The 17,273-nt window shown below is 38.3% G+C and overlaps 1 protein-coding gene across 1 annotated transcript in view; it reads left to right on the top strand.

The window, feature by feature from the left end:
* LOC100755363 (zinc finger protein 420) overlaps nt 1-15,553 on the top strand; it is a 39,498-nt gene extending 23,945 nt beyond the window's left edge. The window contains 4 exon segments of the mRNA XM_035438794.1: nt 5,281-5,407; nt 10,471-10,566; nt 12,946-14,804; nt 14,806-15,553. Coding sequence (XP_035294685.1) covers nt 5,281-5,407; nt 10,471-10,566; nt 12,946-14,804; nt 14,806-14,901 — 2,178 coding nt within the window. The 3' untranslated portion in view covers nt 14,902-15,553.
* The last annotated feature ends 1,720 nt before the right edge of the window (nt 15,554-17,273 follow it).

The raw sequence follows: 17,273 nt of genomic DNA, 5'->3' as shown, positions 1-17,273 counted from the left end.
GAGTTCTAACTAGTTAGTCTATAAATCACCTCTGACCTTCTAGGATTAATAATCTTATTTCTGTATTAAATTTCTGTATTATTGACCTCAATTTTCTAAGCAGACTTTTCTAGCATTTATGTCTACAATGATGACCAAAGGCATAAATGCTATTACTGATTTTTTTTAACAAATAAAATTCTGTATAGTCTGAGTTTAGATCGAAGTAATCCTGGGTGGTTTCTGTTAATAAATTTGTGTTAGTACAAAAGGACAAGGCAAATGTAACCAATTAAGTACCATTAATTAAATAAGAAAATTGCCTAAATGTACTATGTTATTCTGAAGCCCTGCCCAGGTTCAAGGATTGTCAAAGTGGTGCAGCCTGGTAAATGCATCAGACTTAAACTTAATTCCATAAAGTTCATTTCAGTTCTCAAAAAATATGTGAATAACTATTAATTATTCCAACTATTTTCATTTGTGAATACCATAGTATCATTAGTAATTATAAATCAATGCAACCTTATTGAAAATTCAGTGTTCTCTTGCAAGGATCATGTGCCTATACGAAGCTGTGGCTGAAAAGGACCACAGCCAAGAACTGGTTATTCTGCAATCATTTTATCCATGGAAACCCTGATGGCTTGGGTAGTAGTTGTTTTATTGCTTTAGAAAAGATAGAGTGGAGGTGGATCACATAGGCACTGGGAAATAGTAAGTGTATATGAATGAACAGTGTTAAATGAGATGGCATGATTAGACAAGACTAATACCATCTGGTGGACTTGTGGGCCACACTGGGGTCAGTGATAAGAATCTGAAGCCCATTATGCTTCTCCATAGCTCAATTCCACTTTGTCCACATGGTGTAAATTGGGCTGGGCGCTGGGAACACGGGTATTTCTGCCTGTTGCTGTCTGTCTCCTAGGACTGACAGTTCTTGGCCACAGCCCCATATTTCCACTGGGGGTTTAAGGTAAAGGAATGTTGGATTCTGTCTCATAGGTGGGATGTATGGGTAGAAGGAGCTGTGGTCCATGGGGTTTTCAGACTCTCTCTCCACATGGTCACCCATTTACCATTAAGTTTTCTAAATGCATCACACAGAAAATCTCTTATCTAGGAGTTCTTCCCTGCAGCATATGTCTTTCTAGGGCTTGAGATATATTTCTACAATTTTAGTTTTCACTCTGGGCTCCAAAGTGCCTAAATATCTTGTTCAGTTCACTTTACTATCTATTCGTTCTTATGATGCATTTTCCAGGTCAAGAGAATTTTAGAAGGAATGGATACATTTATAGACACTGATAATGTGATACAGACTCAGGCTAGTGATGTCATTTAGTTGGTAGAGTGTTTGCCTACCATGCATGAAGTCTTGGGTTTGAGTCCCAGTACACCATACAGTGGCATTCTTCACAGAAACTACAAAAACAATCCTAAAATTCATATGGAAGTATAAAAGCAAATGAAAAACCAAATAGTCACAGAAATATTTAGCAGAAAGAGCAATGCTGGAATTGTTACAATGCCTGATAACAAATTGTATTGCAGACCCATACTAACAAAACCAGCATCACACTGCACAAACCCTGACATGTATGTAAGCCAATACAATAAGATAGAAGACTCAGAAGTAAACCATTCAATTTTTTTTTCGAGGTGGTTTCCCTCTGTAGATTAGGCTGTCCTCAAACTCCCAGAGATCTGCCTGACTCTCCCTCCTGATGCTGGGATTAAAGGCATGTACTACCAGGGCCCAGTTAAACCACTTACTTTTTGACAAAGCTATCAGAAGCATATACTGGAAAAACAAAACAAAACACGGCATCTTTAACAGCTACTATGAGTAAAAGTATATTTCACCTATAGAATAGCACATGAAATAGTCCTTTGAATGAACAATTGTGATTTAGAGTGAAGAGTCAACCTACAGAATGGGAAAAATCCTTGCTAGTGACATATCAGACAGAGTAGTGTAGTAGCTGTAGTATTAGTAGTATTATGATTTGTTTTACTCTTTTGTGGGGCCTGCCACCCAGCTCCCAAATACATCACATGGAGGCTTATTCTTAGTTAGAAATGTTTGGCCTTAGCTTGGCTTGTTTTTTTTTTTTTGTTTGTTTGTTTTGTTTTTTTCTTTTTCTTTTTTGCCTTTGGATTTTTCCCATTCTTTTAGTTCTGTAGACCTTACATTTACTCCGTGAATTGCTGTGTAGCTAGAGGGCAGACCCCTGATGTCCTCCTCCTTCTCTGGCTACTACTACTCCTCTTCTCCCAGATTTCTCCTTCTATTTATTCTCTCTGCCTGCAACCCCACCTATCTTTTCCCATGCCTTGCTATTGACCTGTAGATCTTTAGTAGACCATCAGGTGTTCTAGACAGGCAAAGTTAACACAGCTTCACAGAGTTTAAAAAATGCAACATAAACAAAAGTAACACATCCAATATAATATTTCCAACAGGGTACTAATACTAAATACATAAGAAAGTAATTCAGAAATTAAGCGGGCCAAAACTAAACCATTCAATCAATAAATTGTCCAATAGACAGTTATCAAGAGGAGGTAATGCAAATGGCCGAGGAATAACTTGAAAGAAAAAAAAAAAGCTCAGCAAGTTTAACTATCAGGGAAATGCAGATTAAAAACTACTTTAAGATTCCCTCTCACCCCAGCCAGTGTGATTGAGTAAATGAATGGCAGCAGGTGTTCCCAAAGATGTGAGGGAAAGAAGAACTCTTATTCACTGCTGGTTGCTATGTAGCCACTATGGAATTCAATATAGAAGTTCTTCAAAATACTGAAAATGGGAGAATCAAATGACCTAGTTATACCATTCTCCTATGAACTGGAAGGATTTTTAAGACAGAATCCTGGAGCAATACTTGCCTCCCTCCCATGTTTGTAGCTGCACTATTATTGACTGGTAAGTGAAGCCAGCATAGGATCCCATTAATTGACACTTGGACAAAGGAAATGTGGTTCATATACACAATGGACAGCATATGTATAATATGAAAGGAGAAAGGGGGACAAACTGGGGAAAAGGTGGGGGGAAGACAAGCTGGGAAGGAAGAGGTGTTATTCGAGAGAGCTTCTAAACATGTCAGTATGTATGTTTGCCCTTGTAGTAAAAAACCCCTCCCACTGTGATAGAGAATAGTGAGTGGCATAAGATATGGATGCATAATGGGAGTTTGTGTACTTTCTGCTTAACTTTGCTGTGTACCTGAAGCTGCTCAGTCTTAGAGTAAGAAAAATAAACAATTTATATTTTTTTATTAAAGAGGACTGCTAGGGAGGAATAGGAATTCACAGAAAGAATAATGACCTGTAGATGAGGATGCCATGATGAAACCTATTGTGAGCTACAGAGATGAGAATGTGGGGTAGGGCTAGAACACCTGGCCTGGTTCAAATCATGTGTGTTCTGTCTCCCTTAATACAGCTGTCTCTGAGTTCGTCTCTTATTTGCTGTTGTTGTGTTACAACACCATGACCACGGCAGCTTACAGAAGAAAGAGTTTATGTGAAGCTTACAGTCCCAAAAGGTCATAGTCCATGACCATCCTGGTAGGGAGCATGGCAGCAGGCAAGCAGGTAGGCAGGCAGGAATGGTGCTGGAGCATTAACTTAGGGCTAACATCTTGAGACACAACCATGAGGCAGAGAAAGAGAAGGAGGAGACATTGGAAATGGCATGAGTCTTTTCAAACCCTTAGTAACACACCACCTGGAACAAGGCCACACCTCCTAAGCCTTCCCAAACAGTTCCACCAACTAGCGATCAGGTATTCAGAAAGAAGAACCTTTAGGGGCCATTCTAATTCAAACCTCCACAGTTTGTCATGCTGAACACATCTATTTAGTAATTTCTAGTCGGGTGTACCTAAACTGCACAGTATCTTCATCAATGTGAAACAGAGGTATTTCCAAAATGCATGATGGAGGTGGATTCCATAAAGGTCAACACTATACCTTATAGTCCCTCAATTATACACTCTGTTTTTATAACTTCAATATGGGGAGTCGTGGATGACATGCTAGATAATCTGAGATGGTGAGATCTCGTTGTTGATTCAGAACAACCCTTGGATCAGGTTCCCCCCACAATCAGCTCCAGATTTATGTGTCTGTGTCTAAATGTTCTTCAGCTTAATCTTGGGTTCTCTTTATAGTGGGAGATAGGTGACTTGCTAGTCATAAAGAACATAGGGACTTCTGTACAGAGCCCCCTTTGAGCCTTTCCATATCTCCCCAACAAATACATGAATATTTATCTGTTGCTGGAGTTTCTTGTCCCACCAGTTCCCACCACCCTTCAGCGCTAAATAAGCACACAGAGACATATATTAATTTATAAAACTGTTGGCCAATGCCTAGGGATTCTTACTGGCTAACTCTGTCTTAATTATTAACCCGTTTCTATAAATCTATGTATTTCCATGTGGTCTTGGCTTACTGGAGAATGCATACACCTGTTACTTCTTTGGCAGCTACATGGCATCTTCTCCAGGCCTCTCTCTGCCTACCTTTCTTAGAATTCTTTTCATCTCCTAGTCCCGCCTATCCTCCTGCCTCTATTGGCCAAACAATAAGAGAAACATATATACAGAAAGACATCCTCCATCATTTATCTAAACAGGGAGGGATGATAAGGGGGAGAAGAAAAATGAATTAAAAAACCTTTAAAATGATATATAATGTATTTTGTCTATTTAAAAAGCATTGTACTTTTATTTTTCAAATGTATAAATTTGTTAAAAATCTTCCAGTTCCTTTTTATCTATGAATTCTTCCCTTATTGTTGCCCCCTTGGATACTCAAACAAGTGTCCCTTGGTGGGTTGTCATTACCTCAGTACTGAAGTGGGAAGTGGGTACATATTCAGAGACTCAGCTCTTCCCCAGGAGCTACTGCATCAGAATCTGCATTTCCATTTCATGTGTAACAGTTGAGAAGTACCACTCTAACTCAGGGTAACTTCCTCCCATGAGAAATATGAACACCAGCTTAGTATGTGATATGCATATTGTATTTGTGTTCTATTTTGTGTATCATGAAATATAATAGCCATATGGGTTTGTTAAGGCATGTGCCATTCTCTTCCCTTGAAGATGGATATTGTATAAGATATTATGTAAAAGTATCTCATTCACTGTGCTACTACTCTTTCATCTTGTGTAAAATTAAAAAGTGTGTTTCCAACCATATATTATTTATGTATTGGTACGAAGCTCCCAATTATACTACTAAATTCAGTTAACATATACTGTTCATCTATTTTCATTTCAGGGGCTACTCTCCTTCAGGGATGTGGCCATTGATTTCTCTGCAGAGGAGTGTGAATGCCTGGACCTTGCTCAGTGGAATCTCTACAGGGATGTGATGTTGGAGAATTACAGCCACCTTGTGTTCCTGGGTAAGGATCACTTCCATAGTGAATTTTTAATTATCTGTAAACATGTAACTTCTTCCATTTGTAGACTATCTCATGGGAACTTGTGCTTTCCAACAATGAGTTTCCAATTTTGCCTTATAACAATTGTTTCACAATTTTACACATGCACGTAATGTAATGTACATTGACTAAACCCACCCTTTTCCTCTGACCCTTTCCACTGACCCCTGTTGATGGACCTTGTCTGGTGGAGGCCCCGTGCAAGTGATCTTCACTGTTGTGGATTTATGTGTACAATAGCCATGTATTGTCTAGAAGACATTCTCAACAGTCCTCTTTCCAGTTCCCCCAACTCTTAGATTTTTTTCCAGCTGCTCTTCCATAACACTTACCAAACCTTAGAAGGATTTTTGTAGATGCCCATTTAGTGTTGAAAACTAAGTAGTCAGCTATTCATAGTAGTTGGCCAGTTATCTCTATATCAGCTACTACCAACTGCAAGCCACAGCTGCTCTGATTAACACGTAGAACAGCACAAATATATGATTATAAATGCAAATATTTAGAAGTTTGACATCATGTACATGTCATAAACCAATAGCTATAAGGCCTAGGACCTCCCCAGCCACAGCTTTTAGTGAGTTTTACAATATCAGTCATGAGTGATTGTTCACTTGTAATAGTCATGCCACATTTAAGCCAGTGGACACATCTTGCTCAGTAGGTTGGTATTATGTAGGCAGATTTTTTTTTTGTTGGGACCTTCAGCTCTACAATAATGACAGGGAGACTTATTAATTCTGAAAGCTTGGCTAATAGCTTAGACTTGTTTCTAACCAGCTCTTATAACTTAAATTAATCCATTTCTATTAATTTACTTTCTGCCTCTTGGCTTTATGACCTCATCTCCATATTGCCCACTGTGCTCGCTCTGTGTCTCCTGAAGTCTCCATCTTTCTTCTTCCCAGAGTGCGCTCTGTTCCCAGAAGTCCAGCCTATCCTCTTCCTGCCTCGATGGTGGCCATTCAGCTATGTATTAAACCAGTCACAGAGACTCATCTTCACACAGTGTAAAGCAATATTTCACAACAGTATTATAGTTTTCAGGGTTCACAGATGTTGACTTTTCTATCCCCAAAGCCTTCACATCACCTCCCATCCTGTGAAAGCCAACCCAGCCGGAAGAAAGCTTCCAGCTCCCTTCAAACTTGATGTATCTTTGTCCTACAACTCGAGTGTGTGATGTCTTGGGTAATTGAATCTTATGATCTAGTCTTTTGGGCAACCAAGAGGAATGGAGCAAGCTTGCATTGTGCACCCTGAGCAAAAATTCATAAGAGGTATTCTACCTGTGTGGTGGAACTTAAAAAAAAAAAAAAAAAAAAAACTATGTCTTTTGGGAACAGTAGTGTCCATCCACGCAGGGTACATTCCTTTAAACCTTTAAATTATACTTTAGTTTACAAAATAATAGGATTCTGTATGGCTTTTTAGATCCTTTATTTTAGCTAATCCTCTCCCCCAGGTATTGGACTTGGACACCACTCACATCCTTCTCCACTTACATCTCTCCACTCCAGTAATGCCCGACTCTACCTTCATATCATTTATGTCGTATCACTACCTTCTGCTCAGGAATTCCTTCTTTAGTGCTCCTTCTCTACCTTCCAGTCTGCTACAGGCCCTCCAAAGGAAACAGAGAAATCCGAGATTTAAAGCCGAGATCCACACATGAGAGGGAATGTTTGACATTTGTCTTCCTGGCTCTCATTTACCTCACCCGTCCATTTACCTGCAAATTGCACAGCTTCATGTCTCTCTATACCTGAGTAAAATTCTATTGTGTCTATAGAACACAGATATGTAAGCCAACTAGATTTCCTAGCTGTTGTGAATGGAGCAGCAGTGACCACGGAGATACAACTATCTCTGTGTTGAGATGGAATCTTTCCAGTGTATGTCCAAGATTGATGTGGCTGGGTCATATGGTAGTTACTAAGTTTTACTTTGAAATTTTTGAGAAATCCTTCGCCTTGACTTCCATAATGGCTGAACCAGTTAACATTGGTATGTTCCTTCTGTACATACTTGCCAAAATTTGTCATCATTTATTTTCTTAATGATGGCCTTTTCAATTCAGGTGAGATGGAATCTCAAAGTAGTTTTAATCTTCATTTTCCTGATGACTAAGGATAACGAACACTTGTAAAAATGTCAGCTGTGGGTTTATCTTTTTTGAGTTCTCTGTTTGGCTTCAGAGCCCATTATGTGATTGGGTTGTTTGTTTTCTTAACATTTACTCTTTTGAGGCGTGGAAGTCACGATATTTCCTGCCACATGTATCGCCTACTCTGTAGGCTGCCTTTTCATTCAAGTAACAGTTCCTTTTGCTTTTCAGAAGGTTTTTTTTTTTTTTTTCCTTATTGCCTAAGATGCAGTTCTGAACTGCTGACCTTCTTCTGTGACCAGAGTCCTGTTCAGAAAGACCATATTTATTCCTTTTTTGAAGTGCACTATGTTTTCCTCAGGCACTCCCAGAGTCTCTGCTGTATCATTGAGATCCTTGGTCCATTTTGAAGTTGATTTTATTTCGTTTCCTTCTTGTACACATAGACAGCCAGTATTTCCTGTACCATTGTGGAGAGCCTTCTTTTCAATGTGAATTTTTGGAATGTTTATACAGTTGTGCTGTAGTTTGGTGAAGTTATATATGGTCTGTTTCAACCCTTGCATCTGTTTCTGTACCAAGCATAGTCTTGTTATTACTATGGTTCCATATTAGGACTTGAATTCAGGTATGGTTACATTTCCTACTGCATTCTTTTGGTCAATATTAATTTTAAGAGTTTGAAAATTTTTCTGTGCAGAATGGGCTCAGAATTTTTGTTGGTATTACATGGAATATGTAGATTGCTTTTAGTAAAGTGGTCATTTTCACAATATTAAGTCTGTAAATCCATAAACACAGGGAGTTTTTCCATCTTCCAGTATTTTCTTCAATTTCTTTTTGTCTTTTCCCTTCAGTTTCTGTTGTTTAGTAATTTAAACTTTTAATTATAGAGGTCTTTTGTTTCCTGGGTTAGGTTTGTTCCAACATATCCTCTTTTCTTTTTCTTTGGATGGGGGATAGGTTTGGCGAATTAGAATGTCTTTGTTTTTGATATAGAGGCAGACACTGATTTTTGTTGATAATTGTGTCCTGCCATTTTGCTGAAAGTGTTTTTCAGATCTGCTTGTGTTTTGGTGGAGTCCTTGGGGTCTATTATATAGAAAGTCAAATTATCACAAGATCTCCTGAGCAAATTGGGAGCATGGGGATGGGAGAGGGAGCTAGGAGAATGAGAAAGGGAGAAGAGGAGGGGTGGGGAGGACATAAGGTAGCAGGAAGGTTGTATTGGGGGGAGAATAGAGGAGAGCAAAATAAGAGATACCATAATAGAGGGAGCCATTGTAGGGCTAAAGAGAAATCAGGCACTAGGGAAATGTCCAGAGATCTACAAGGATGACACCAACTATCTAAGCAACAGTGGAGAGGCTTCCTTAAATGCCCGCCCCTGATAATGAGATTGATGACTAACTTATATGCCATCCTAGAGCCTTCAACTAGCAGCAGATGGAAGTAGAAGCAGATACCCACAGTTAAACACTGAACTGAACTGGAAACCAGCTGCAGAGAAGGAGGAGTGATGAGCAAAGGGGTCAAGACCAGGCTGGTGAAACCCACGGAAACATCTGACTGAATAAGTGGGTGCCCCCAGACTGATCACTGGGAAACCTGCATGGCACTGATCCAGACACCATGAATGTGGGTGTCAGTGAGGAGGCCTTGGAAATCTATGGGGCCTCTGGTAGTAGATCAGTACTTATCCCTATCATAGGAATGGACTTTGGGAGCCCATTACACATAGAGGGATACTCCCTGAGCCTAGACACACAGGGGAGGGCCTAGGCCCTATCTTAAAGGATATGACAGTCTCTGAAGACCTCCCTCCATGGAAGACCTCACTCTCCTTGGAGAGCAGAAATGGTGTGGGATAGGTAGGGTGTCAGTTGGGGGCAGGGGAGGAGGGAAGGGAGAGGGAACTGGTATTGACATGTAAAACAATCTTGTTTCTAATTTAAATTTTAAAAATGGAGAAAAAAATAAAAGAAAGAAAGTCAAATTATCTGCAAATAGAGGTACTTCTTGGAATAGTTATATAATTTCTGTCTTTGAGTCTGCTTATATAGTAAATTACATTTTTTTTATTTATGTGTGTTGAACTATCCCTGCATATGAGGGTTGAAGTCCAGATGATGATAATCATCATTGTGATGTCTTTTTGCAAGTATTGAGAAATTTTGCATCTATGTTCATCAGAGATAGTGGGCTATCATTGTCTCTTTCTTCCTCCCTCCCTCCCTTCCTTCCTTCCTTCCTCCCTTCCTTCCTTCCTTCCTTCCTTCCTTCCTTTTTGTTGTGCCTTTATCTGGTTTTAATATCAGGATCATATGTACTAACAAAATTAAGGCAATGTAATGTAAATAATTTAAACATACCTACAACGGACAATGAAATTGAAGTAATAATTAAAAAAAAAAACAACAAAAAGCTTCCAGCTTCTAAAAGCCCATGTCCAGATGGATTCATTTCATATTTCTAGCAAATCTTTTCAGAAGAAATAAGAGTAATTTTGCTCAACTTATTCCATCAACTGGAGAAGGAAAGCCTCCAAACTCCTTTCACTAAGATTTCTGCTGCTAAGGAAAACTTAGGGGAAGTTGTAGTTGTAGCTGATGAAGTTAATTACAGTTCTTGTATTTTCAACCTCATTGCTTTGGTAGTGTGACTCCTTCCTTGTCCTTGGAATATTATAAATTGAGACACATGAAGTATGAAGCACACATCTTAACATAAATTATTTTACCCAGCATCTTTAATTTCTTTTTCTTGAGGTAAAGTTCCAAGTACTGAATATATCTATCAGGAAACGTTTAAAGAGATTATTTTCTGCCATCTTTTTATACTTCCTCTTTTAGTGACCTATAAATGTCAGTCATAGAGAACAGCATACAGCCATCACATTTGCCTTTCCTTCTAACAGGTCTTGCTTTTTCCAAGCCATACCTGGTCACATTTCTTGAGCAAAGAAAGGAGCCCTGGAATATTAAGGGACCAGGACCAGTTGCTGCATATGCAGGTATGTGGGAATGAATAAATCAGAGCACACTTGGGAGAGGTCCAGCAATGCCACAGAAAGGCATGCATCAAAAGCTGGATGGATGAATTGGAGGCTTTTTCAGGGAAAATGGTGATGTAGAATGCTTCACTTATCATCTCTCAATTTATGACATTTTCTGACAGATGTTTATCATGCTTTTATTTCCTCAAATCTGTCCCCCCACTATAGTGATGTCTGCATGCATTTACAGTGACAGAAGTCTGTCTTTCTGCAGGTGAGGGTCTGGATCATTACAGACTTGTCATTGCTTTCTATGTCTCAGAAACTTATGCACAGTTCCAGTGACTTCTGTGTCTAGCCTTTATAGCAAAGTATCACCGCAAATAAATCCCTCTGATTACATTTGCGTGCTCAGTTGTCCCATCAGACTTCTTTATAAATTATTATAGTGTATTTCTGTGAATTTTCTGCCACACATTGATTGTCTATCATTTATGATGCATTGTTTTTGTTGATAGCAAAAAATTATACACGGGTAGATGCTGCAGACTATTTGTACACTGTATGAAAATGTATTGCTGTGATTGGAGTAATAGAAATCTGAATGGCCAATGGCTAGGCAGGAGGTATAGGCTGAACTTCTTCAGACAGAGAGGACTCTGGGAAGAAAAGGTAGAGATGCCAGGAGACACAGAGCAAGCAGGATGTGCAGGAGGAGAGGCAACAGCCACAAGCCACATGGCAGAATACAGATGAATGTAAATAGGTTAATTTAAGTTATAAGAACTAATTAGAAACAAACCTATGCATAGGCTGAGCTTTCATAATTAATAAGTCTCTGTGTCATTATTTGGGAGATGACAGGATGAAAGGTGCGGTACAGAAAAGGGGTAAATGTTGTGGGATGATTTGGTTGCATTCTGATGCCTCCAAGACTGCCAATAAAGTTTGCTTTGAATCAGAGGGCAGAGTCTAGCTGACCAAATTAGCCATAGAGATTTAGGAGGACTGAGGACAGATAGAGAGACACAGGAACTAGTAGTGCAGGTCTGAGAGAGCATCTTGGCCCTTTTTGGATGGAGGAACAAGAGAAAGAAGAGGTCATTGGTTGCTTCTCCGCTACCTCTCTGATCAATCAGGTGCTTACCCTGATATCTGACTCGCACGTTTTAACTGATAAAAAATAGCTAGATAAATGCTTCAGGTAGGTGAGTATTAGTAGTTGCTTACCAATATTCTTTCAGAATATTTCTGAATTTGTAATTGTATTTTCTGTGTTTCACTTTTGTATAGGCTCCTTCATATCTGTTGATAATGTTCTTAGATGTAACTTAACATTATGATTGGATGACAGTTTTTAGTAGTGGCTTTTTAGGTCAATGTATGATAATAAAATGTCTATAAATCATATAACTAGTTCCAAATGAAATTGAGGCTCTTTCTTCATGTATTAAACACTAGTTCTGTATTTTTATGCTATGTGTATTTTTTCTTCACTGGTTACTTATAGTTGTTTTATCCTGCTAAATGAATATTTCTAGAAGTTATAATTTCATAAGCAATTGATAAATATGTTGCTTCTACTGAAACTTCTGTATTTAAAGGTAAGCTTGAACATCTTAAAATCATTCAATAGCATTTATTTATTTTAACTGAGATTAAAAAACATATAACATGAAATTTACTGTCTTAAATATCTGGGGTATAGTACAATACATTCAAATTGTTATGCCACTAATCTTTCAGAAATAGCTTAGCTTTCAAAACAATAAACATAGGAAAATAATTTCATATTTTCATCCATTGCATTTAGTCACCATTCATATAGGTGTTCTATGAGGTTTTCTATTTTAGAATTTCCATGTATTTCTAATCAGATTATACCTGTCTTGTGTGATTGGCATATTTTATTTTGCATACTGCCCTTAAGAGTTTTCCTTATCATATTGCTTACTTTAAATGTGGTGTGTGTGTGTGTGTGTGTGTGTGTGTGTGTGTGTGTGTGTGTGTGTGTTCTGAAGGCTTCTGGTTCATATGAAGGACAGAAGGCAACTTGTTAGGATTAGATTCACTTTTCACTTTTTCCACCATGTAGGTCCCTGGGAATCAGGTTCCTTTATCCACAGAGTGACTTCACTGGCTTGAGAGTACTTTTAAATTTTTGAATAATCTTCCATTGTTTTTCAGTGGAACTTTGTAATGTTTCACTTACTGTATTTTTTTTATTAATGCTGCAGTGAATACAGTTATGGAATCATGTTTATCTTCCCATTAATATGAGAATAAATTGCTTTTTAGAATGGTATCTATGGATGTAAGGATTCATATGAAAGTTAAGCCTTATAATTTTAGCTATGTGGTTAATCTTTTACTGATATTTTCACCTTTACTCAACAGGAATAAAACCTTATGAATTTAAGGAATGCAGCAAGACCTTTCCTTGGAATTCACTTCTTATTCAACACCATAAAAGTCATCCCGGCGAAAAACTTTACAAATGTGGTGAATGTGGTAAGGCTTTTAATGTTCGCTCAACACTTTATAAACACCATAGAATTCATACTGGAGAGAAACCCTACAAATGTAAAGAATGTGGCAAAGCTTTCACATGTTCTTCAAGCCTTAACCAACACCACAGAATTCATACCGGGGAGAAACCCTATAAATGTGAATGTGGCAAAGCCTTTAATAACTCTTCAGCTCTCACTCAGCACCAGAGAATCCATACTGGAGAAAGACCATACAAGTGCGAAGAATGTGGCAAAGCCTTTAATAACTGCTCAGCCCGTACACGTCACCAAAGAATTCATACTGGAGAAAGACCCTACAGATGTACAGCTTGTGGCAAAGCCTTCAACTTTCCCACATCACTATCTCAACACCAGAGAATCCATACCGGAGAGAAACCCTACAAATGTGAGGAATGTGGGAAAGCCTTTAACTGTTCTTCACATCTTAAACAACACAGAATTATTCATACCGGAAAGAAACCCTACAAATGTAAAGAATGTGGCAAAGCTTTTAACTGTTCTTCCAGCCTTAACCAACACCGTAGAATTCACACTGGTGAGAAACGCTATATATGTGAGGAATGTGGCAAAGCCTTTAATAATTGCTCAGCTCTTACTCAACACCAAAGAATCCACAGCGGAGAGAAACCCTACAAGTGTGAAGAATGTGGCAAGGCCTTTTATAACTGCTCAGCCCTTTCTCGTCACCAAAAGATCCATACTGGAGAAAAACCCTACAAATGTACAGATTGTGGCAAGGCTTTTATTTTTCGCTCATCACTTTCTCAGCACCAGAGAATTCACACTGGAGAGAAACCCTACAAATGCAAAGAATGTGGCAAAGCCTTTAACTGTTCTTCACACCTTAACCAACATGGAAGAATTCACAGTGGAGAGAAACCTTATAAATGTGAAGAGTGTGGCCAGACATTCATCTGTTCTTCATACCTACATAAGCATCAGAAGATTCACACTATGGAGAAACTCTATGAATGCAAAGAATGTGGCAAAGCCTTTAGCTGTTCTTCATATCTTAAGTATCACCAGAGATTTCATACTGGGGCAAAATCTTACACATGCAAAGAATGTGACAAAACCTTTAGGTCATCTTCATACCTTAGGAATCATCAGAGATTTCATACTGGAGAGAAACCATACACATGCAAAGAATGTGGCAAAGCGTTTGTTAATTCCTCGAGCCTTCTTGTACACCAAAGAATTCACACTGGAGAAAAACCATACAAATGCAAAGAATGTGGCAAGGCCTTTAGGTGTTCTTCTTATTTTAAATATCATCAGAGACTTCATACTGGAGAGAAACCCTACACATGCAAAGACTGTGGCAAAGCCTTTGCTAAATCTTCATGTCTTATTCTGCACCAAAGAATTCACACTGGTGAAAAACCCTACAAATGTGCAGAGTGTGGCCAGGCCTTTATCTGTTCTTCATACCTGAGGAAGCACCAGAGAATCCATACTGGTGAGAAACCGTATACCTGTGAAGAGTGTGGAAAAACTTTTAGCATTTACTCAACCTTCACTCAACACCAGAGAATTCATACTGGAGAAAAACCTTATAAATGCAAGGAATGTGATAAAGCATTTAATAATCATTCAGCCCTAATTAAACATCAAAGAATTCATACTGGAGAAAAACCCTACACATGCAAAGAATGTAGTAAAGCCTTTAATAATAGCTCAAGCCTTATTCGCCATCAGCGAATTCATACTGGAATGGAAACCCTAGAAGTTCAAGGATTGTGGCAAGGCCTTTAGTAATAGTTCAACTCTTAGCTCCAAAAACTCTGTTAGTGAGAAAGTAAAATGGAAAAAAGGTGACTAATAAGTGTTTTATACATATACAGTGTAAAAATTCACACATGAAAGAAACTCTCCAAGTTCAAATAGTGTCGCAAGTCTGTTAGCTTTTCTTCATATAGCAGAGGATTTGTATTATAAAAATATAATGTTATCAGGGTTTTTAATGAATTCTCACTCCTCATCAGTGAATCCATGCTTCATAAAAATCTTAGCATTTATCAACTTTGGAAGGAACTCTGTCCACTATGTGTGAGCAAAGTAGTTATGCTTGAAGAAATTGTGTAAACATAAAGAGTGTAGCAGAGCTCATACCTCAGACTTAATGGATATGAGAATTACTATAGGTGGTCAATCCTATGAATATATAGAATAATGTAAGTATAAACTAAATATTTCTTATAAATTATGGGACATTATTTGATGTGATAGAAATTATTGCCAACATCAGAATTACGCACTTAACTCATCTCAGTAAGGATATGAATTTGTGAATGAAACCACATTTACTATGTAGCCTCATGTTTGAAAACAGAAGCTAACGCAACTTTAAACTGTGTTAAAAGAACAAGACTGGTTCCTGACTGATTTTAGTCTAGTTTTTCCTACAGAGAACATATAGTAGGTATAAAATAGAGGTTTACTTCCTTAAATAAACAAATTTGAATGATTTGTAATGTAGTGTCTCTGTTTTTATTGTACAACATATTCTACTATAGACAAAATATTCCACCTTTGTTCTGCTAAGATAATCAGTTCTAGTCAGCTGGGGCTGAAGAATCACCTATGATTTAGAGACCACGGTCCTCACTGAAGTGAAATATTCTGGATAATGTTTCCTCAGAGTCAACACATAGAAGCCATGTTCCATAGGTGGCCAGAATTGAATCTCATGCTGGCAACTGAATGTGGTTCTGTTCAGGCTTCACAGGTGGTTCTAGTTTTGAAGGCACAAAGGGATCGTGGAGAGCAGCAGAAGTTCTGACACTGGGTGAGGCCAGGACAGGGCATTGGTGAAGGTGCAGCCTCAGTTGTACTGGAAACCCCAGGATTCACAGGGTCATAAAAACAGAGGCTTGGCACTATTTGGCAGTGTCTGGGTCCCTGAAGAGTGCCAAAAGAAGCTATAAGTAAAGGTTCAGCCAGTTGCAGTACAGACCACAGCATTTTTAGATACCACTACCAGAGAAAGATCACCAAGCAACTGTTGAAGAGGAGCCACCCAGAACCTATAAGGCAAGTGGTATTTGCTATGTGTGGTAGAGCCAGAAAGTGGAACTGCCCAGGCTATTTGGGTCCTAGAAGACTGTTAGTCCCAGGCCTCTGACATAAAGCTATTTTACACAGTTGGATTTGGGGTTTGCTTCGATTTGATTGTAGCCAGGTCTTGATTCTTCAGTTATTGGTTTTTACAGGAGCTCTCAGTTGAGAGACTTTGAATAACTTATAGTGACTTTGGAATGTTAGGCCGACTTCAGTTATTTTAGAGAGACTTTGAACTTTGAAAGAGACTTTGCATATTTTTAAGAGACTGAACTTTGAGACTGAGCTTTTAAAGCCTTTTCTCCCCAGCTGGAGTTAGATGTAATGCTAGACAGACAGATTGGAGTTTAAAGGAAGAACAAACACAAGATGCTTCCGAAGCTCTCATACTTCCTAAAGTTTATGTGATTGGGATAGTGGGATATTTCAGACAATGTAATGTTATCAAAATCTGAGTGGGCTTTGTAGGTCAAAGGGTGACATGTAGATAGATATATAGCACATATATATTACACATATATTATAATACATATTTTGCATATGGTAAAATTTGATAAATAGATGAATATTTAGGCGTTTATTTTCTTATAGTAGTCATACATGCATCTGTTATCTTCCAAAGGTTATGCACCCTTGACATCCCTACATCTTCTTTTTGGCTCCGTGTGTCTACCTACCAACACAGTCCAGACTTCTAGAAGGATTTGTCAAACTATGTTCCCTCTGACTTCTGCTCACCCAACTCTTACATGTTTATGTTCCTTCTATGGCACAACAGTAACTTCCAAAGGTCACCTAGACATATAAATATAATGGGTCCATTTCTTTCACCACAGAGAACAAATCTCACTTCATGGATGACGCCATTGGCATTTTGATAGGCATTGCATCTTGGCTTTTCTGTACCATGGGCATTTCAACACTGTATATACTTCCAGTTTATAAACATGGAATGCATTATGATTCCTTAATATTCTCTTTGATTTCTTTCATCAACATTTAATTTTTTCATCTGACCATTATCATTTTCTTTCTTGGCTTAATTTATTCCTAATATTTTTCTTGATGCTGTTGTAAATGAAATTATTTCTTTGATTTCTTCTTCACACAGATTGCTATTTTCTTTCTTTCTTT

The sequence above is a fragment of the Cricetulus griseus genome, chromosome 2 (assembly GCF_003668045.3).
Source record: "Cricetulus griseus strain 17A/GY chromosome 2, alternate assembly CriGri-PICRH-1.0, whole genome shotgun sequence".
In the NCBI taxonomy this organism is placed as follows: Eukaryota; Metazoa; Chordata; class Mammalia; order Rodentia; family Cricetidae; genus Cricetulus; species Cricetulus griseus.
The sequence above is the reverse complement of the archived record's forward strand: the minus strand, read 5'-3'. Positions and strand labels throughout refer to the sequence as shown.